Source organism: Hemitrygon akajei, chromosome 6, assembly GCF_048418815.1.
Source record: "Hemitrygon akajei chromosome 6, sHemAka1.3, whole genome shotgun sequence".
NCBI lineage: Eukaryota > Metazoa > Chordata > Chondrichthyes > Myliobatiformes > Dasyatidae > Hemitrygon > Hemitrygon akajei.
Window position 1 is genome coordinate 14254809 of NC_133129.1, and position 22984 is coordinate 14277792.

The following is a 22984-nucleotide window of genomic DNA, read 5'->3' on the forward strand; positions in this document are numbered from 1 at the left end:
AGTAAGTGACCAGAACTGAACACAATACTCCAAATTAGGCCTCACCAACACCTCATACAATTTCAACATAACATCCCAACTCCTGTACTCAGTACACTGATCTATGAAGGACAATGTGCCAAAAGCTTTCTTTACAGCCCTATCTACCCTATAACACCAGTTTCAAAGAATTATGGACCTGTTTTCCCAAATCCCTCTGTTCTACCACACTCTTCAGTGGCCTACCATTCACCATGTCTTTCCTGGTTGGCCCTCCCACACACACCTCACATCTGTCTGCATTAAATTCCATCTGCAACTTTTCAGCCCACTTTTCCAGCTGGCCCAGATCCCACTGCAAGCTTCCTCGGTGTCCACTATACCCTTATCTTGGCGTCATCTGCAAATTTGCAGATCCACTTAACCACATTATCATTCAGATCATTGATATAGATGACAAACAATGAAACCAGCAACAATCCTTATGGCACACCACCAGACACAGGCCTCCAGTCAGAGAGGCAACCACCTACAACCACTCTGGCTTCTTCTACGAAGCCAGTGTCTAATCCAATTTACTACCTCATCTTGAATGCAGAGCAGCTGAACCTTCTTGACCAGCCTCCCATGCGGGTCCTTGTCAAAGGCCTTGCTAAAGCTCCTGTAGACAATATCCATTGTGTTGCCTTCATCAAATTTCCAGGTGTCTTCCTCAAAAAAGTCCATAAGACTGATTAGACTTGACTGACCAGGCACAAACCCATACTAACTAGCCATAATCAGTCTGTGTCTCTCCAATGCCCATACAGTGCCTATAAAAAGTATTCACGCCCCCCCCCCCCACTGGAAATTTATCTAACAGTTTCTTCTCCCAAGCCATCAGACTCCTCAATAGCCAGAGTCTGGACTGACACCAACTTACTGCCCTCCACTGTGCCTATTGTCTTGTTTATTATTTATTGTAATGCTTGCACTGTTTTGTGCACTTCACGCAGTCCTGGGTAGGTCTGTAGTCTAGCGTAGTTCTTTCTGTGTTGTTTTTATGTAGTTCAGTCTAGTTTTTGTACTGTTTCATGTAGCACCATAGTCCTGAAAAATGTTGTCTCGTTTTTACTGTGTACTGTACCAGCAGTTATGGTCGAAATGACAATTAAAGGTGACTTGACAATCAAGTCAAGTTTTGACTTGACTGTTTTACAACATTGAATCACAGTGGATTTCATTTGGCTTTTTTTGACACAGATCAACAGAAAAAGATTCTTCCTTCTCAAAGTGAAAACAGATCTCTACAAAGTGATCTCAATAATTGATTGCACAAGTCTTCATCCCTTTCATATCAGTATTTAGTAGGTGTGCCTTAGGCAGCAATGACAGCCTTAAGTCTGTGGGAATAGGTCTCTTAATCAGTTTTGCACATCTGGACACTGCAATTTCCTCCACCCCCCCCCCCCCCCCCATTCTTCTTTACAAAACTGCTCAAACTCTGCCCTTTTCAAGTCCAGCCACAAATTCTCAATTGGATTGAGGTCTAGACTGTGACTTGGTCACTCCAGGATATTCACTTTGTTACTTATAAGCCGTTCCTATGTAGCTTCGGCTTTATGCTTGGGGTCATTAACTTGCTAGAAAACAAATCTACTCCCAAGTTGCAGCTCCAATCTGCTAATTAAATTTGCTGACAACACAAATAATAACAAGGCAGCCTACAGAGAAGTCATCACCCTAACACTGTGGTGTCAAGAAAACAACCTCTCCCTCAATGTTGCAAAAACAAAGGAGCTGGTTGTGGACTACAGGAGAAATGGAGACAGGCTCACCCCTACTGACATCAATGGATCTGGTGTTGAGAGGGTAAAATGGCTTTAAGTTCCTCAGTATACACATCTGGACTGCCAACACAGATGCCTTGTGCAGGAAGGCACAGAGTCGACTGTACTTCCTTAGAAGGTTGGCGTCATTCAATGTCTGCAGTGAGATGCTGAAGATGTTCTATAGGTCAGTTGTTGAGAGCGCCCTCTTCTTTGTGGTGGCGTGTTGGGGAGGAAGCATTAAGAAGAAGGACGCCTCACGTCTTAATAAGCTGATAAGGAAGGCGGGCTCTGTCGTGGGCAAAGTACTGGAGAGTTTAACATCGGTAGCTGAGCGAAGGGCGCTGAGTAGGCTACGGTCAATTATGGAAAACCCTGAACATCCTCTACATAGCACCATCCAGAGACAGAGAAGCAGTTTCAGCGACAGGTTACTGTCGATGCAATGCTCCTCAGACAGGATGAAGAGGTCAATACTCCCCAATGCCATTAGGCTTTACAATTCAACTGCCAGGACTTAAGAACTTTTTTTTTTTTTTTTTTTTTAAAGCTATTATTAATGCTTTTTGAGTTAGTGATTTAGATGCATATCATATTATTACTGAGTTAAGTATTGTATGTAATGAGTTTTTGCTACAACAAGTGTATGGGACATTGGAAAAAATGTTGAATTTCCCCATGGGGATGAATAAAGTATCTATCTATCTATCTATCTATCTATCACCAAGGATCTCATGTGGTCTGTACATACCGGCTGTGTAGTGAAGAAAAACACAACAGCATCTCTTTCACCTCAGACGGTAGGAGAAGTTCGGCATGAGTCCCCAAATGCTAACGAGTTTCAACAGGGGCACAAATGAGAGCATCCTGACTGGCTGCATCACTGCCTGGTGTGGGAACTGTACTTCCCTCAATCGCAGGACTCTGCAGAGAGTGGTGCGGACAGCCCAGCTCAGCTGTAGTTGTGAACTTCCCACTATTCAGGACATTTACAAAATCAGGTGTATAAAGAAGGATCATTGGGGATCTGAGTCACCCCATCCCAGCCACAAACTGTCCCAGCTGGTACCATCCGGGAAACAGTATTGCAGCATTAAAGCCAGGACGAACAGGCTATCAGACTGATCAATTCACCCTGATACAGTTGTATTTCTATGTTATTTTGACTGTCCTGTTGTACAAACTATTTATTACAAATTACTATAAATTGCACATTCAGACAGACGCAAGGTAAAGATTCTTACTCTTCATGAATGTGAAGGATGTAAGAAATAAAGTCAATTCAATTCTATTGCAGACTGCATCAGGTTTTTCTCCAGGATTTCCCTGTATTTTGCTTCATTCATTTTACCCTCTACCTTCACAAGCCTTCCAGGGCCTGCTGCAGTGAAGCATCCCCACAGCATGATGCAGCCACCACCGTGCTTCATGGTAGGGGTGGGGTGTTTTTGATGATGTGCAGTGTTTGGCTTACGCCAAACGTAGTATTTAGTCTGATGGTTGAAGTTTGGTTTCATCAGAACATAGAACCTTCTTCCAGCTGACTTCAGAGTTTCCCCACCTACCTTCTGGCAAACTCTGGCCGAGATTTCGTGTGAGTATTTTTTCCCCAACAGTTGCATTCTCTTTACGACTCTCCCGTAAAGCTGTGACTGTTGAAGCACCTCGGCAACAGTTGTATGCACAGTCTCTCCCATCTTAGCCACTGAAGCTTGGAAATCCTCCAGAATTGTCATGGGTCTCTTGGAGATCTCCCACACTAGACCCCTTCTTGCACGTCACTCAGTTTTTGAGGACGGCCTGCTCTGGGCAGATTTACAGCTGTGACATATTCTTTCCATTTCTTGATGATTGACTTAACTGTAGTCCAAGGAATATTAGAAACATAGAAAACCTACAGCACACTACAGGCCCTTCGGCCCACAAAGCTGTGCCGAACATGTCCTTACCTTAGAAATTACCTAGAGTTACCCATAGTCCTCTATTTTTTTAAGCTCCATGTTCCTATCCAGGAGTCTCTTAAAAGACCCTATTGTATCCGCCTCCACCGCCATTGCCGGCAGCCCATTCCACGCACTCGCCACTCTGCATAAAAAAATTTCCCTTGACATCTCCACTGTACAGACTTGCAAGCACCTTAAAACTGTGCCCTCTCGTGCTAACCATTTCAGCCCTGGGAAAAAAATCTCTGAATATCCATACAATCAATGCCTCTCATCATCTTGTACACCTCGATCAGGTCACCTCTCATCCTCCGTCGCTCCAAGGAGAAAAGGCCAAGTTCACTCAACCTATTCTCATAAGGCATGCTCCCCAATCCAGGCAACATCCTTGTAAATCTCCTCTGCACCCTTTCTATAGTTTCCATATTCCCCTTACTCCAATTAAATGCTTTCCTAACTTGTCTGTCCCTATCAAGAAACCTTCCTGAACACACCTAACAAACTCCACCCCATCTAAACCCCTTGCTCTAGGGAGATGCCAATCATATTTGGGAAATTGAAATCTCCCACTACAACCCTGTTATATTACACCTTTCTAGAATCTGTCTCCCTATCTGCTCCTCAATGTCCCTGTTACCATTGGGTGGTCTATAAAAAACACCCAGAAGAGTTATTGACCCCTTCCTGTTACTAACTCCCACCCACAGAGACTCCATAGACAATCCCTCCATGAATTCCTCCTTTTCTGCAGCCGTGACACTATCTCTGATTGACAGTGCCACACTTCCATCTCTTTTGCCTCCCTCCCTGTCCTTTCTGAAACATCTAAAGCCTGGCACTCGAAGTAACCATTCCTGCCCCTGAGCCATCCAAGTCTCTATAATGGCCACAACATCATAGCTCCAAGTACTGATCCACGCTCTAAGCTTAGTTCATAATACCTCTAGCATTAAAATAGGCACATCTCAAACCATTGGTCTGAGCACATCCCTTCATTGCTGCACGTACTGATCCACGCTCTAAGCTCATCCACTTTGTTCATAATACTCCTTGTGTTAAAATAGACACATCTCAAACCATCCGTCTGAGTGTGTCCCTTCTCCATCACTTGCCTCTCCTCCCTCCCGCACTGGCTCCAAGCTTTCTCTATTTGTGAGCCAATGACATGGAAATTTTCTTGCTTCTATCTCCTGTCATGCTTTTCAAAGGCCTTTTCGCAGAGTTGCTTGGAGTGTTCTTTTGTCTTCATGGTGTAGTTTTTGCCAGGATACTGACTCACCAGCAGTTGGACCTTCCAGATACAGGTGTATTTTTACTACAATCAATTGAAACAGTTTGACTGCACATACTTGATCTCCATTTAACTAATTGTGACTTCTAAAACCAATTGGCTACACCAGTCATGTTATATTAAAGGGCATGAATACCTATTGAATCAATTATTGTGTTTTATATTTTCACTTTGATACAAAAGTCTTTTTCTGTTGTCAAAAAGTACCAAAAAGCCAAATTAAATCCACTGTGATTCAATGTTGTAAAACAATAAAACGAGAAAACTTCCCGGGGGGGGGGGGTGAATACTTTTTATAGGCACTGTATATCCAGTTATTCTTATTCTCAGAGCCTTTCTTCAACAACGGAACATTAGCTATAGTCTAGCACCTCATCCGTGGCTAAGGATGTTTTAAATACCTCTGCTACATATGGCTCCTTCAATCTCTGCGTGAACATGCCACAGGATCCACGGGAACACATTGCCGGGCCCGTGTCCCTTGCTATCCTTTTGCTATTAATCTATCTGTAGACACCCTTCAGATTCTCCTTCACTTTATCTACTTGAACAACCTCATGTCTTCTTTTAGCCCTCCAAATTTCCTTCAGTGTTCTCTTGCATTTCTTATACACAAGTACCTCATTTGTTCCTGCCTGTCTATACCTGCTGAGCACCTCTTTTTCTCATTCAGGGCCTCAATATTTCTCAAAAACCAAGAAGCTGTTATCCTTGCCTTTTACTCTAACAGGAACATACAAACTCTGTACTCTGAAACTTCCACTTTTGAAGGCCTCCCACTCACTAAGTAGAGTACACCTTTGCCAGAAAACAGCCTGTCCCAGTCTACACTTGCCAGATCCTTTCTAATACCATCAAAATTGGACTTTCTCCAATGTAGAATCTTAACCTGACAATCAGACCTATCCTTTTCCATAATTACCTTGATGCAAAGTGTTCCCCTACACAAACTTCTGTCACCTGCCCCGTCTCATTCCTTAAGAAGAGATCCAGTATCACACTGTCTCTAGTTGGGACATCTATGTATTGATTAAGGAAACTTTCCTGAAAACAACTGACAAACTCCTTCCCATCGAGTCCTTTGACAGCATGGGAGCCCCAGTCAAATTGGGGGAAGTTCAAATCATCTGCTATCGCAACATTACGTTTCTTGCACCAGTCTGCGACCTCTCTACAAATTTGTTCCTCTAAATCTAAAACTGTTGGGTGGTCAATAATATAATCCCATTAACCTTTCCTATTCCTCAGTTCTACCAATAAAGCCTCACTCATTAGCCGAGCTCTCCGGCCCGTCCTGACTATTCACCGCCATGACATTTTCCCTGACTATTAATGCCTTTCAATCACTCCTATTCTATCACTCCTAAAACAACGGAACCCCAGAACAATGAGCTGCCAGTCCTGCTGCTCCTGCAACCAAGTCCCACTCACGCTATGATGTCATATTTCAGAATGACAATTCCATAATGCATTCATCACCTCTTCAGGCTCTGGCCCTCCACTGCATGTTGTGAGGATTTTCCCTACTTTCTCTCTTTGATGTCCTCTTATCATCAACTTCCCCTCTCAATGCCTCCTATAATTGTATACAAAGAAAAAACCTAGACAGTCTTCCCTCTGTCCCAGGAATACTGGGGTCGGAGGTCAGTGCGAGTCCAGAGGATGAGGCCTGCATTTCAAAGTCCTACGATCGTTGAGTCTTTGGGTTGAAGCCTGAAGGGTGAAGACCAAAGTCAGCGACTCGAAGTCAAAGTTGAAGCCCATGTGTCAGAGTATGCAGAGGTCAGAGACCGGGCAACTGACTGCAGGTTGGAGGCCCGAATGAGTGTTGTGGATTTGAGGGAGGAAAAAGGGCTGCTACTGATAATGAACATTGTGACCATGCTATGTTGGAGCCAGAACATGTGGCAACACTCGTGGGCAGTCTCCAGCACATCCTTGGGTGTGTTAGTTGTTAACTCAAACAACACAGTTCATTGTATGTTTCCATGTATTGGGGCACCACAGTAACACAGCAGCTAGCTTGATGCTATCACAGCTCAGGGCGTCAGAGTTTGGAGCTCAGTCCCAGAACCGTTTGTGACGAGTTTGTAGATTCCCTCTGTGACTGTGAGAGTCTTCTCTGGAGGCTCCAGTTTCTTGCTACATTCCAAAGATGCACCAGTTAGTAGGTTAGTTAGTCATTGGAAATTATCCTGTGATCAGGCTAGGGTTAAATAGGTGTGTTACCGGCTTGTTGAATGAATGAATGGCTGAGTCATTCTTGATAACATCCTCCTCTCTCCCTTAAACCTGCTCCCTGATGTACTGTGACCAGAACCGTATGAAGTACTCTACCTCAGACTGCACTGATGATGCATAACCAGCCTGAAACATTAATCCTGTGTTTCTCTCTCTTCAGATGCTGCCCAACCTGATAAGTAATTTCTAGCAGTTTCTGGTTTTCGCTCTGCACAGCCAGTTTATTCAGTACTTAGCGGAAAAGGGCAAGATTCTCAGAGACTTTCTTAACAACTCCAGAAACTTTAATCGAAAGGAAAACATGTATAGGAAGGGCATTAGACATTTCGAAGATCTTTTCATTGATAATCGCTTCGCTTCTTTTCAGCAGCTCTCTGTTAAGTTCAATCTGCCTAACGCTCATTTTTTCAGATATCTCCAAATCCGACACTTTATTGCTCCTTTAATTCCTAACTTTCCTGAAATGCCTGCGAAAAATGCTATGGACCTATTTCTTTCCATTAATTCACTAGGTAAAGGTTTAATATCAATTATCCGAGATAAACTAGCAGCCTTACGACGGGCCCCTGTGGATAAAATCAAAATGGCCTGGGAGCAGGATTTAAATATCTCCTTATCTGAGGAAAGCTGGGACTCAGTTCTCAAATCGGTTAACTCAACCTCTCTTTGTGCTCACCATTGCCTTTTACAGTTTAAGATTGTTCATAGAGCCCATATGTCTAAATCTAAACTATCTCGATTCTACCCTAGCATTAGTCCGCTCTGTGATAATTGCAAGAGGGGCGTGGCCTCTCTCATCCATATGTACCGGCTCTGTCCTAGCTTGGAGAAATTCTGGAAAGTTGTCTTCACTACGCTATCGTGTATTCTGAATCAGCACCTAGAACCAAACCCCTTAATTGCTCTGTTCGGTTTTTGGGGCGAGTCAGATTTATGTCTGGGTCCGACCAAATGCCAAATATTATCCTTTGCCTCTCTCCTGGCTAGATGCTTGATCCTCCTTAGATGGAGAGATGTCGCCCCGCCCACTCATGCGCAATGGCTTAACGACATTATGGCCAGCTTGGACCTCGAAAAAATTCATTATTCAGTTCTCAATTCGGATCTAAAGTTCCATAAGTTCTGGGGACCTTTTATCGAGTACTTTCATAACCTTCCTCTTGAAGAGGGTTTTTTTTTTCTTTTCAGTCCCTTGCTTTCAGCTCCCTTTTTTTTTCTGGTAGTAGGCATTATTATCCTCTGTTACTAAGTGTATTCACAGTCTGGGAGTTTGGCTGTCCTGACTTATACTCTCTATATTGTGTTGTGGTTGGTCTGGAGTTGCTGTTGTTTTTTCTTGTGTTGTGGGGCTTGGGGAGGATATTAAGCTTACTTGTCTTTAATTTAGGTGCTTTTTTATTCTCTTCCTTTGTAGCATATTGTTATTGTATGCTTAATTTTGCACTGTTTTAATGTTCCTCATTGGGATTTGGGGTTTTTAATTTGTAAAATGTTTCGAAAAACTAATAAAAAAATTTTTTAAAAAAGGAAAACATGAGAGCGGGAGATACTCATGTGCTTAGTTTCTTCTTTAATGAGGTAGTCACATATGATGTGGTGTACTGACTCAAGCTTCTTACATATAACCTGCAATGAATTATGTAAACAAAGAATGCTTAATCAAAGATTTAAAGTACGTTTTTTTATCAAAGTATGTATACAGAATACAACTCAAAGTTTTGTCCACCTGCAGGCAGTCACGGAACAAAGAAACACCATGGAACCTGCTCAATCACCCTAGCACAAAGAGAAGAACAAGTTGCACAAACAGCAAAGAGTGAGCAAACACCACAGAATATCAAACATCGAACGAGGAGTCCAGGAGTATTCAGCTCAGTGCCCGCACCCCTAGCTGAGTGCAGGCCACAGAGCCACTCTCCTGCTCACACTACTCCCCGCTTAGCTACAACTCCAACTCAATATAGAATGCACCTTAACTCAAATACGTAACATCTTGCTTTCTAATCCTTTTTAAATAGAACTGTCCCAGCCAGGCCTGAAGATTTAATTGCTGTGGACGGTTTCTTACTCTAGTGGGATACCTGACCTGGCTGGGGGGTTCACTCTGCTTGCCAGGTGGTACCTGTGGTTCAGGGCTCTCTCTGTGGTAGTTGTAGGAGTTTCCAATTTCCCTCGGGATCAATAAAGTATGTCTGTCTGTCTGAGTACACGCTGGGACTGAAGGAATTGATCCAGCCTGCTCAGGACACCTTTCTTCGCCAACAGTCAACTCTGCTCTCCTCAACTAATCAATGAGTTGTCTCCGGATGACGTCAGACAAAATCTCCACTCTGTGAGAGAGTGTTCCAGCCCCGCCCTTAATCTTTCCAAGTACCCACTCTTGATCATCTCTGTAGTCTCTCGTCAAGACTGCTTGTCCAGGAGTGAAAGATTGAACCTCCTTGTTAAGCAGCTGCTTATCCTGCACACTCCTGAGATTGGGTTTCAGGAGATCGCAGCGTGAGCGCAAGGGATGACCCAGGAACAGCAGGGCTGGTGAGTTGCTGGTTGTGGAGTGTGCTGCGTGCAAGCAGGAAATCGTTGAGCTTCTGACTCAGTGTCAGTTTAGTGTGTTCTGCTGCTATTGCTCACAATGTAGTCCTTAAACTATAGACAAATCTTTCTGCCATGAACTGTCGACCAACATCTTTTATAAACCGACCAATTCCCAAGGCCATCTTGACAACACCTCTTCCCAGCCTGTCTCTTGTAAAAAAAAGACAGCTCCGTTTCTCATTTCCCTTGTCTCCACTGCATCCGTTCTCAGGATGCACCCTCCCTTTCCAGGACGTCAAAGATATCCTCCTCCTTCAAAGAAAAGAGTTTCCTTCCTCAGCCATTGACACTGCCCTCATCTGCATTTTCTCCACTTTCCAGACATATGCACACCCCATCTTCCCGCCGCCTGATAGAGTTAACAGAGGATCTCGTCCTTACCTACTACTTTGCGAGCCTCTGCATTCAACATGTCACTCTCCACAACCTCTGCCTACTCCAAAAGGATCCTACCACCAATCATCTTTCCCTCCCCACCCCTCTCCGTTTTCCACAGGGATCGCCTCCTCCATGATTCCCTTGCCCATTTGTCTTTCCCTACTAATCTCCCTCCCAGTATTACCCCTGCAAGCAGCCAAAATGCCCGTTCACCTCCTCTCTCATCTCCACTCAGGGGCCCAAACAGTCCTTCCAGGAGAGGCAACACTTCACGAGTCGTCTTCTGTATCCAGTGTTCTCCATGCAGGCTCCACCTCTACATCAGTGAGCACACCATAAATTGGGAAACTGCTTCATCGATTACCTCCACTCCATCTGGCAAGCGTTCCCCATGGCAAAACGTTTTAATTTCCATCCCCCCTTCTGACATGTCAGTCTATGGTTTCCTCTCGTGCCAAGATGAGGCGGAAGAGTGACACCTTATATTCCTTCTGGATAGCCTCCAATCTGATGGTATAAATATCGATTTCTCCTTCCGGCTCAAAAAAAATACCCTCCCACTCCCTCCTCCTTCTGTGATTACGCTGGCTGCTTTACCAAGGTGGTGAGAAGGGTAGAGAAAGCCCAGAGAGGAGAGGCTGGTTTCCGTGATGTGCTGTGTCCACAACTTTATGCAGTTTATTGCAGTCTTAGCATTGGATATCTTGAGAGAGTATCTGCATCCATCAGCTCAGTGTTTTCAGAATTCAACCCACCCTGTGTGTAAAAATTTCCACCAAGATCCTTTTACACCCACCTCAAACCTGTGCTCTTTTCTCTCAGACACACCCCCGTCAGAATCAGAGTCAGGCTTACTATCACCAGCACGTGTCGTGAATTTGTTAACTTAGCAGCAGCAGCTCAATGCAATACATAATATAGAAGAGAAAAAAATAAATAAAAACAATAATAAATAAACAAGTAAATCAATTACAGTATATGGATATTGTATAGATTTTTTAAAAAGTGCAAAAACCAGAAATACTGTGTATTAAAAAAAGTGAGGTAGCGTCCAAGGATTTAATGTTCATTTAGGAATTGGATGGCAGAGGGGAGGAAGCTGTTCCTGAATCACTGAGTGTGTGCCTTCAGGCTTCTGTACCTCCTACCTGATGGTAACAGTGAGAAAAGGGCATACCTTGGGTGCTGGAGGTCCTTAATAATGGACACTGCCTTTCTGAGACACTGCTCCTTGAAGATGTCCTGGGTACTTTGTAGGCTAGTACCAAGATGGTTCTTCTCCATGGATTGTTACCTTGTCGTGATGGAGAAGCGTGTGTGGCCCTGAGATCCCGAGAGCGATGCCGTCTGGAGCTATGCTCCTGGTAGGGTCACCCATGGCGGTAAGGTCGAGGGTGAGGTCCCTGACAAAGAACAATCCAACCAAGACCTCAACGGTGGAACAGGCGGACGAAATTACTTCGAACTCAACGGCTGTGAAGGCGGATGAAGGCTGCAACAAATCCATCAGCTCCAGTCGTCGTGGTTTCCATGCCATTGGAATCAGTTGGTTGATTTGTGAAGTATCGTGTGCTTCTTGGAGTGCAACATCAAGTTTACATTAAACAAATACATGCACAGGCGTCTTCGCTCTGTGGATCAACAGAACAAAGACCATCATCCTCGACGTTGAGGGATAGCCACAAACCAAGATGGAGCTGACTAGATTTACAACCTTCTGCAGCTTCTTTCGGTCCTGTGCAGTAACTCCCCTCCCATACCAGACAGTGATGCAGCCTGTCAGAATGCTCTCCACAGTACATCTATAGAAGTTTTTGAGTGTATTTGTTGACATACCAAATCTCATCAAACTCCTAATGAAGTATAGCTGCTGTCTTGCCTTCTTTATAACTATATTGATATGTTGGGACCAGGTTAGATCCTCAGAGATCTTGACACCCAGGAACTTGAAACTGCTCACTCTCTCCACTTCTGGTCCCTCTATGAGGATTGGTATGTGTCCCTTCGTCTTACCCTTCCTGAAGTCCACCATCAGCTCTTTTGTCTTACTGACGTTGAGTGCCAGGTTGTTGCTGTGACATCACTCCACTAGTTGGCATATCTCACTCCTGTACGCCCTCTTGTCACCAACTGAGATTCTACCAACAATGGTTGTATTGTCAGCAAATTTGTAGATCGTATTTGAGCTATGCCTAGCCACACAGTCATGTGTATATAGGGAGTAGAGCAGTGGGCTAAGCATACACCCGAGGTGTGCCAGTGTTGAATGTCAGCGAAGAGGATATGTTATCATCAATCCGCACAAATTGTGCTCTTCCTGTTAGGAAGTCGAGGATCCAATTGCAGAGGGAGGTACCGAGGCCCAGGTTCTGCAACTTCTCAATCAGGATTGTGGGAATGATGGTATTAAATGCTGAGCTATAGTCGATGAACAGCATCCTGACATAGGGTGTTTGTGTTGTCCAGGTGGTCTAAAGCTGTGTGGAGAGCCATTCAGATTGCGTCTGCTATTGACCTATTGTGGCTATCAGCAAATTGCAATGGGTCCAGGTCTTAGCTGAGGCAGGAGTCCAGTCTCAACACAACCAACCTCTCAAAGCATTTCATCACTGTCAAATCATGGGAGAAAGATTTTCACCACCTACCCTTAACCACACGAGGCACAGCTTTGGCTGAAAACTTCCTAGAAGTCAGAGCCAAGTGCTTCCCTTTCAAGGCTAACGGCATCTGCCTCTGTGACGTGATGCCTTCTCACTGCCACTTACATGCCAGGTAGTTTTTTTGACCACACGCTCACCCAGACTTGCTACTACATCCACATGTCCTTCCTGGAAACTCGTCTCCACTGTCATCCTGTTCCTCATGGTTTCCAGATACAATTCCAGTCCTTGCTGTTTGGACCCAGCGAGGATCTCACGTCCATGCGTTCGATTGACTGCTCCTCCTTCCAGATCCGCTGTCCTGTCCTACTAGATTCCTTCTTTTTCAGCCCTTTATGTCTTCCATCTATCACCTTCCAGCTCTTACTTCATCCTGTTACGATTTGTAACATTTTAGAAAGGAACCAGCAGCAATAGATTACACATGGAGTCTGGTTTTGATGTGAAAACCACTAACTTTATTAGTACCTACTCATAATATAGTAACTTAACCAAGATAAACAGAAGTTAAGAGTGTTATGTGTATATATGTGTGTAATTGTAACTCCCAAACTATTGAGCTTGGGGGAATAAGGCTTAAAGTCTTGAGATGATAAAGTAGGAAAGTTCAGTCATCCACAGAATAAATGATGGGAGAGAGATATTTGTAATCCAGATTGTACTGGAGAGAGAAGGTATGTACGAAGTATTTCATAGGTTCCACGCTGGTAAAATGAGATAACAGCCGCCATAGATCTCGTCCGTCGTGTTGTTTCAAATCCACATACAAATTATCACCAAAAGTGACCTGTCACAGGAATATTGTCTTCCAGTGGTTACCACACAACACACCCAGGCAGGGGTTAACACAAGTGGTCCCACAAGATATCCCAAAATCCACTCCTATGGATTATACAAAGTGACCATCACACATTCACTGTGCACTGTGTGCCAATGTTTAACCCAATCTTTTGGGCTTAAAAGAGTTCCAAACCCTCGCAGTGATCAGCTGAAGTTCCCGCAGCTAGCTAGCTATCTCTCCCCTCCCCCCCCCCCCGACTAAAGGTCGGTCTGTCTCTCTCTATCTGTGTAAAAATCCGAAGCAAACCGCTTAAGCCGGTGACTGATGTCATAGTCCCACCTCACTCAGGTGCTTTAAGCGACAGTCCACAGTAAACGAAACCTGCGGGTTCATAACAATCCTAACCACCCACCTTCCCCCTCACCCTGCCACTTTGTACTCCAAACTCCTCTCCCTCCACCCTCTGTCTCCAGTCCTGATGAAGGGCTCAGCCCAAAATGTCGACTGTAATTCCCTGCATTGGTACTGCCTGACCTGTTGAACTTGTCTAGCACTTTGCATGTGTTGTTTAAGTTCACATAATGATCCAATTTAATCTTTAGTCACGATCTTTAGTCATGCAGCTATTTCGATAAATAAAATGGTTTAAAACTGTTTTTTTAATTGTTATGTTTTTATATTTATTGCAGGATGTGGTTGACAAACCTGAATAGATGTGCAGTGGAGAGTATATTGACTGGCTGCAACATGGCCTGATACGGAAAACACCAATGCCTTTGAACAGGGAATCGTACAAAAGGTAGTGGATTCGGCCCAGTATGTTACGGGTAAAGCCCTCCCAACCACTGAACACATCTACATGAAACGCTGTCATAGGAAAGCAGCATCCATCATCAGAGATCCACACCACCCAGGCCATGCTCTTTTCTCGCTGATAGAGCAGGTAGAAGGTACAAGTGCCTCAGGACTCACACCACCAGGTTATACCCCACAGCCATCAGGCTCTTTAAAAAAAAAAGGGGATAACTACACTCACTTGCCCCATCTATTGAGATGTTTCCACAACTAATGATCTCACTTTAAGGACTCCTTATCTTGTTATCTCATTTTCTCATCATTTGTTGCTACTCATTTATTTTTGCAATTGTACAGTTTGTTGTCTTCTCCACTCTAGCCGATCTTTCATTGATGCTGTTACAGTTACTATTCTATAGATTTGCTGAGTATGCCCGCAGGAAAATGAATCTCAGTGTTGTATATGGTGACATACATGAACCCAGATAATAACATTTACTTTGAACGTTGGTCATCACTAGCAAGCCCGACATTCTCTGGCCTCCATTTTATTCTGCCATTCAACTGTATCACTGGCTTTGAAGTCGCAGGCCAGATTGTGTAAAACTGACAGGCTTCTTTTCCTGGTCCTTGCATAGTCACTAAATTTATTATTGTCACATGTACCAAAGTACAGTGAAAACCTGTTTTTCATTACCATAATACGTTGAGGTAGTACAAGGGAGTCCATCACAGGTAAAACCCTCCCAACATGGAGCACCTCCACACGAAACGTTGTCGCAGGAAGGCAGCATCCATCATCAGCAGGACGTGCTCTCTTCTCACCGCTGACACCAGGAAGGTGGTACAGGAGCTTTAGGACTCACACCACCAGGTTCAGGATGTCAACCTACACCTCACCGTCAGGCTCTTGAACCAGCGGGGATAACTTCACTCAACTTCATTTGCCCTGTCACTGAGATGTTCTCACAACCTGTGGGCTCACTTTGTCTCATGTTCTTGACATTAATTCTTTTTTTTTGTATTTGCAGATTGTTGCCTTCTGCACTCTGGTAAAACACCCAAGTCAGGCAGCCTTTCGTTGACTCTGTTTATGGTTATTTTTCCATAGATTTAATGAGTACGCCGGCAAGAAAATGAATCTCAGGATTGTATATAGGTACTTGGATAATAAGTTTACTTTCAACCTTGGAATGCAGAATAAAGTGTCACGGCTACAGAGAAAGTGGACAGCAAGGCAGAATGAGGTCACTGTTACTAATAATACAGCAGCTTTTACTCCTGATTTATGGGAACCACACTCATGGCCCCGAACACCAGTCCAATTTCTTCACCGCTACACTAGCAGAGATAATAGACTAACTCCTGGAGACCCCAGTACAATTCTGGAAGCTCAACAGACTGAGAGTTGACTTATTCTATGGGCCACACAGATGACCCACACATTGTCAGCATTAGAAAAAAGGCAAGTGCATTTATTTGGAGAGGGGACCTGAAGAAGAAAAAAAAACACACAAGGCTGTATTGCCAAGGTTTTATAAGGCACTGGTCAGAGTACATTTGGAATATTGTCAGCAATTTTGGATCCCACATCTAAGGATAGATGTGCTGGCACGGGAGAGGGACCAGAGGGTGATCCTGGGAATGAAAGGGTTAAAGTACGAGGAGTATTTGATGCCTCTGGGCCTGGACTCACTGAAGTTCAGAAGATTGAGGGAGGATCTCTTTGAAACGTGCTGGACACTGAAAGGCCTCAGTAGAATGGTTATAGGGAGGATGTTTCCTTTGATAGGAGAGTCCCATCCACGTACTTATTCAAACTTCCCTTATGTATTGCATTCAGACCCACATCCACCATTTCCTCTGGCAGCTCGTTCCATATGCTCTCACCACCTCAGTGAAGTCGTTCACCCTCAGGTTCCCCTTTTCACCCTTAAGCTACGACCTCTAGTTGTAGTCTTGCCCAACCTCAGTGGAAAAAGCCTGCTTGCATTTACCCCATCTATACCCCTCATAATTTCGTACACTTACAAATGCAACAGAACATCTCAACTTTGGTATTCAGTGCCTTGAATGAAGGTCGGCATGTCAAATGTCCTCTTCACTACTCCATCTACCCCGTCACCACCTTCAGGGAATCATCTACTTGTACTGCTAGGCCAGTCTGTTCTACTATACTCCCTAGGGATTGAGCAGGGTAACCAAAGCTGAACACATCAGTCGTGTCACTGTGCCGTCCCAATAGCACAGTTGGAATGGGAGACTAAAGTGCCAATCCAGACCTATGTGTCCTAATGAAGGGTCTCAGCCTGAAACGTCGACTGTTTATTCATTTCCATAGAAGCTGCCTGACCTGCTGAGCTCCTCCAACTTTGTGTCTGTGTGTGTGTTGCTTTGGATTTCTAGCATCTGCAGAATCCCTTGTGTCTATGTCTCTATGTCTATACTGTATAGCATAGCAGTTGGTGTAACCCTACTACAGTGCCAGTGTCTTAAGGTGCTTATACACTCTCCCCATGACCACGTGGGTTTCCTCCGGGTGCTCGGGTTTCCTCCCACAGTCCAAAGTTGTATAAGCTAGTAGGTTAATTGGTCACATGGGGTCATTGGGCTGAAGAGCCTGTAACTATGCTGTAACTCTTTAAAAAATACAACTGTGTCTCCACTATCCACAGAACACACTTACAGATATCCCCATACACTCTCCAAAAGTCTGGTACAACAGATGTTGTTGCTAGGGTGACGGGGTGGAGATACATCTGCACTAAAGGCTCCTTTTCTCTCCACTAGCCTGCAGATCACCTGCTTAGCCCCCCAATCAGGGTCGCACGATGCCATGGGAGCAGGTAGTGGATGGCCGTATGAACAGATGGTGCACATCACAAGTCCTGGTTATGTGACCACTGACGCCAGGCAGACAATCTCTGAAGTGTATTGGTAATGGCTGGCGTATCCGTCTTGTGAAGACACTGCCCAGAAGAAAGCAATAGCAAACCACTTCTGTAGAAAAATTTCTCAAGAATAATCACAGTCATGATCCCATGATCGCTACATCATATGACATAATGAAGATGATGCATTTTCTGAGTACTGACCTGTTGTAGCCATTTAAAGAGAAGGCCCCCTGTGGGCTGGCAGCAGTGCTGGATTTGAAGTAGTATAGGCAGCCCCTGTGAATGATCACATATCGTAGAGGCCCTGGAATTACAAAACAGGGTCGGTGTTAGAGCAGAAATATAGGAGCTCGGTGAGCAGTGAGAGTCAAAGAGAAAATCTGTGTTAAAAAAAAAATGGGTGTGGGAATAAATTAAAAATAACATCCTATCTTTCTGTTCCTTCTGTGCAAGGGTTCCCAAGCATTTTTATGCCATGAACCCCTGCCATTAACCGAGGGGTTCGTGGAGTCCGGGTTGTGAACCCCTACATCATCTTTCAATATTGACTGAGGACGGAATGGTAGCACAGTGTTTTACAGCACCAGCGATCAGAAGATTGGGGTTCAATTCGTGCTGCCGTCTGTAAGGAGTTTGTCTGTTCTTCCCACGACTGCGTGGGTTTCCTTCGGGTGCTCCAACACGCCAAAGACGGACAGGTTAATTGGCCACAGGGGTGTAATTGGGCAGTGTGGGCTCGTTGGAATGGAATGGTCTGTTACTTTACCGCACCCACGTGTCCCTCACACTGAACTGATTTAACCCAACCATGGAACATGACACTACACACTGACGCAGACCCTCGAGGATCTACAATAAGTTTATTTGAACCTATGGACAGCACAATAGCATTAGTGACAAGCATAACGCTTTATAGTGCCAGCGATCAGGGTTCAAGGACGTATGGATTAGTAAATCAAGGACATACTGTGTTGGTGCTGTGAGCACGGTGACACTTGCAGACTGACCTCAGCTCATTGCAAATGACGCATTTCACTGTGTGTTTATATATGTTTGACAAATAAAACTAATCTTTTTTGACACTCCCTAATTCTCCATTGATTAAAGGGGCTAGTCAGGCAATGTTGTTGTACAGCTGTTGCTTCACCCAGTCCAGGCGAAGGGTCTCAATAGTAAACATCGGTCGTATGTTTCCCTCCATAAGATGCTGCTTCATCATATTTCAAACTAAGCTGATTATTGTTCACTCTCTTATTTAGAGATACAGTGTGGTAAAAGGCCCTTCTGGCACAATATCCAATGACACTTTAGTGATGAATCAACCCGTCCGTCTTTGGAATATGGGAGGAAATGAGAGCACCTGGAAGAAACCCACACAGTCACAGGGAGAATGTACAAACTTCTTACAGACAGTGGTGGGAATTGAACCCTCAATCGAACACCCAAAGAGATTTGTCTAGACCCAGGTGACTTCTTCCAGATCATCCATGAAGCAGCTTATTCTTATGTCTTTTTTTCCCCCCCAGGGCTGAAATGGCTAGCATGAGAGGGCACAGTTTTAATGTGCTTGGAAGTAGGTACAGAGGAGATGTTAGGGGTAAGTTTTTTTTACGCAGAGAGTGGTGAGTGCGTGGAATGGGCTGCCGGTGGTGGTGGTGGAAGTGGAAACGATAAGGTCTCTTAGGAGACTCCTGGATGGGTACATGGAGCTTAGAAAAACAGAGGGCTATGGGTAAGCCTTAGGTAGTTCTGTAGTAAGGACGTGTTAGGCACAGCTTTGTGGGCCGAAGGGCCTGTATTGTGCTGTAGGTTTTCTATGCTTCTACGCACCTGGGAGTCTGTCGGAACCCGTGATCTACAGTTCAAACTACGGTTCTCCACAACACAGCCATGAAGCCAGGAGTGATCTGGAAGAATGTGTCTTTGGGGTAGCGACCAAAGACACCCCAATTCTTCACTGACTTTAACATCGTGGGAGATTGAAACATCCAGATAGTAGGCGGTGTGCACAGGTGTCAGAAGAAGGTCCCTATCCTCAAGTGATTCATATATTTTCTTTCTCTCTCTCTCTCTCTCGAGTTGGAAGGTGAGAGCCTGTCAGTCCCCGAGTTGAGGGGCTTGGAGAAGCGATGCAGAAGATTGTAATATTGAAGCAGCCAGCTACTGGTCTCCCGCTTTCACTGCTGCAGGAGAAATGTCTCTCTCCCTCGAGAGCCCATCTAAGATACCGAAGTACTGGGTAATGGACTGTGGTTTTTGATGGGCTGTGGATCAAGATCTTTTTGGAGGCTTCTGCTACTGCTTGTACATGCAATTTAGGGTTCTGATATTACTATCGTTCATTCTTTGGGCTTTCTTGTTTGTGAATATCTCTGTGAAGAGTAAGAATTTCAGGTTATATACTATATACATTCTGACATGAAATGGAACCATTGCTTGCACCGTAATAGTGGTACGCTTTTGTTGCTCCAGATTCCAGCATCTGCGGTCTCTTGTGTCTCCACACTTGTGTGTTCTGGAGCCACGGGGAGACGAGACCAGACCAGTACGGGCTTTAATGGAGCATAAACACAAAAGATTCTACAGAGGAAACTAGAAGTACGAGTAGAGATGGTCAGCTTGTGCGTGGGAGATCATGTCCCATAAACCTAATTGAGTTCTTTTTGAAGAGGCAATCAAGAGGCAGCTCTATAAAACTCTAGTTAGGCCACACTTGGAGTACTGTGTCCAGTTCTGGTCGCCTCACTATAGGAAGGATGTGGAAGCATTGGAAAGGGTACAGAGGAGATTTACCAGGATGCTGCCTGGTTTAGAGAGTATGGATTATGATCAGAGATTAAGGGAGCTAGGGCTTTACTCTTTGGAGAGAAGGAGGATGAGAGGAAACATGATAGAGGTGTACAATATATTAAGAGGAATAGACAGAGTGGACAGCCAATGCCTCTTCCCCAGGGCACCACTGCTCAGTACAAGAGGACATGGCTTTAAGGTAAGGGGAGGGAAGTTCAAGGGGGATATTAGAGGAAGGTTTTTTACTCAGAGAGTGGTTGGTGCGTGGAATGCACTGCCTGAGTCAGTGGTGGAGGCAGATACACTAGTGAAGTTTAAGAGACTACTAGACAAGTATATGGAGGAATTTAAGATGGGGGGGTTTATATGGGAGGCAGGGTTTGAGGGTTGGCACAACATTGTGGGCCGAAGGGTCTGTAATGGGCTGTACTATTCTATGTTCTATGAAAGTCAATGGGGTGATAGACGTGACCACAAGTAAGGCTTTTGATGGCGTTGAGGAAGCACAGCGATGATTTGCTGGTAACAAACAAAACTGTAAATTACTTCATTGATCACACTTTTTCTTCCAGATACAATCAGTGGAGTGTATAGCCTGAAACTTCCCATTTGGAGTTGAGCTTCAGAATCACCTATATAGCCTAGTATTTTTGTGGTGTGAACTGAAGTTTTGAAGGTGCAGGATGGTTACGACATGGCTCGTATGGGCCGAATTGAGGTGGCGGGGCCTGTCCCGAGAGCAGGGAAAGAGCCAATGCCAAGAGCTATTGTTGGGGCAGACTTGTAGGCAACTCGATGCAGCAGAATGGAGGCGAGCAGAGTCAAGGTGGTATGGCCCAGGGCCAGATTGAAAGGTCAGGGCATTGGGGCCAGAGGTGAGGGACAGGCCACCGTTCAGCTCACTCTCCCATGAGGTTTACTCAACTCTGCGCTGGACTGAGGCTGTGGTTTGCAACTAACAATCTCTTGGATCAACTGCAGTGATGACTATCTTTGTAGCCATGGACTCAATTTTGTGAACTTCAGTTCTGAATGTTATTTGCTTTCATCTATCGTTCATACAATTTGTTTTTTTCCCCCCATACTCTGGGTGTTTGATGATCTTTCCAATGGGTTCTATTGGGTTTCCTTGTTTTGTGGCTGCCTGTAAGGAGACGATCTCAAGGTTTGCATATAACATACATACTTTGATAATAAACATGCTTTGAACTTTTAAGGTTCCACATTGTCGGCTTCTCTGAAAGATTGGATCACATGGGACCCAGGGAGAGCAGTTTATTGGATACACAATTGGCTTGATGGTAGGAAGCAGAGGGCGACAGTGGAAGATTGTTTATTGGGCTGAAGGCCTGTGACTTGTGGAGCTCCCCAGGGCTCACTGCTTGCCGTTCCTTCTGATATTACTGTTCCAACATTTACTGAGGGCTGCACAGTAGCATTGCAGTTGGCATAATTCTACAGCGCCAGCAATCACCGATCAGGGTTCAATTCCCGCCACTGTCTGTAACGAGTTTGTACACTCTCACCGTGACTACATGGGTCTCCTCCCACATTCGTAAGACATACGGTTATGGTCAGGGTTAGTGAGTAGTGGGCATGTTGTGTTGGCACCGGAAGCATAGCGACACTTGTGGACTGCAAAACAATACATTTCACTGTTATCATTTAATTTATATATGACAAATAAAGCTAATCTTTCAAACAAAAATCCTCAGACCCATTGCTATTCGTCATCTATATCAATGATTAGATAAGAATATTACAAGCCAGGGTTGGTAAATCTCTAGATGATCGGTGGTGTCGTTGACATTATCAGGATTTACTGATAAGCTGGGTAAGTGGGCCAAGGAATGGCAAATGGAGTTTAATTCAGATAACTGTGAGGTGTTGCATTTGGGAAGACAAATGAGGGAAGGGAATTCATAGTGAATGGCAGGACCCCAGGGAGTGTTGTAGAACAGAGGGACTAGGAGTACAAGTACGAGGGGTGATTGATAAGTTCGTGGCCTAAGGTAGAAGGAGTCAATTTTAGAAAACCTAGCACATTTATTTTTCGACATAGTCCCCTCCTACATTTACACACTTAGTCCAGCGGTCGTGGAGTATACAGATCTTGGACCTCCAGAAAGTGTCTACAGCAAGGGTGATTGATAAATTCATGGCCCAAGGTAGAAGGAGATGAGTTATACAGCTCTCATTACATGCACAGGCAGTTCAACTCTGAGTGATTATGCAGAAAGTTTGAAGTTAATAACTCATCAGGGCTGATGGATAAGTTCGTGGCCTAAGGTAGAAGGAGTCGAGTTATTAAGTTGGAGTCATACAAGAAGTTGGTAAGGCTGCAATTGGAATGGAGAGCATACGCTATATATTCTCAAACTTGAGTCCCAGCCTGATGGGAGTGGGGAGAAGGGGTCCTTGATTATGTTGGCTGCTTTCCTGAATCAGGTGGAACTGTAGATGGAGTCAATGGAACGAGAAGTCAGGATTTCAAAAAGCTGACTGCAGCTGGAAAGTACGAGGCTCCAGACGCGACACCCAGGGAACACAGTGGTGAAAATGCTGAACTTACACTTCATGATTTTCCACTGGGAACCCCCTTTCTTATGAAGGTAGCCACATAGCGTTACCCCTCCCGGCATGGTAAGGAGGTTCTGTGCTCCAATTGCTCGCATTGGCACCGGCCACTTTTCTTCGACATTCATGGCCATGGTACTGGAACAAAAACACAAGTAAAATGATTGATTATCCATTGATCCAATTATGTCCCCAAGCAGGATTAAACTATCACTTCAGCACCAACTACAGTAAAAGCTCCCTCACCCCCAC

At 44.6% G+C, this 22984-nt stretch overlaps 1 protein-coding gene across 1 annotated transcript in view; it reads right to left on the bottom strand.

The window, feature by feature from the left end:
• The window catches only part of sh3bp2 (SH3-domain binding protein 2), a 140254-nt gene that overhangs the window by 78076 nt on the left and 39194 nt on the right, over window positions 1-22984 (bottom strand). Inside the window, exons 2-3 of the mRNA XM_073047933.1 lie at window positions 22728-22870; window positions 17567-17669 (exon numbers count right to left, since the gene is read on the bottom strand). Coding sequence (XP_072904034.1) covers window positions 17567-17669; window positions 22728-22866 — 242 coding nt within the window. The 5' untranslated portion in view covers window positions 22867-22870. The remainder of the gene's footprint in view (window positions 1-17566; window positions 17670-22727; window positions 22871-22984) is intronic.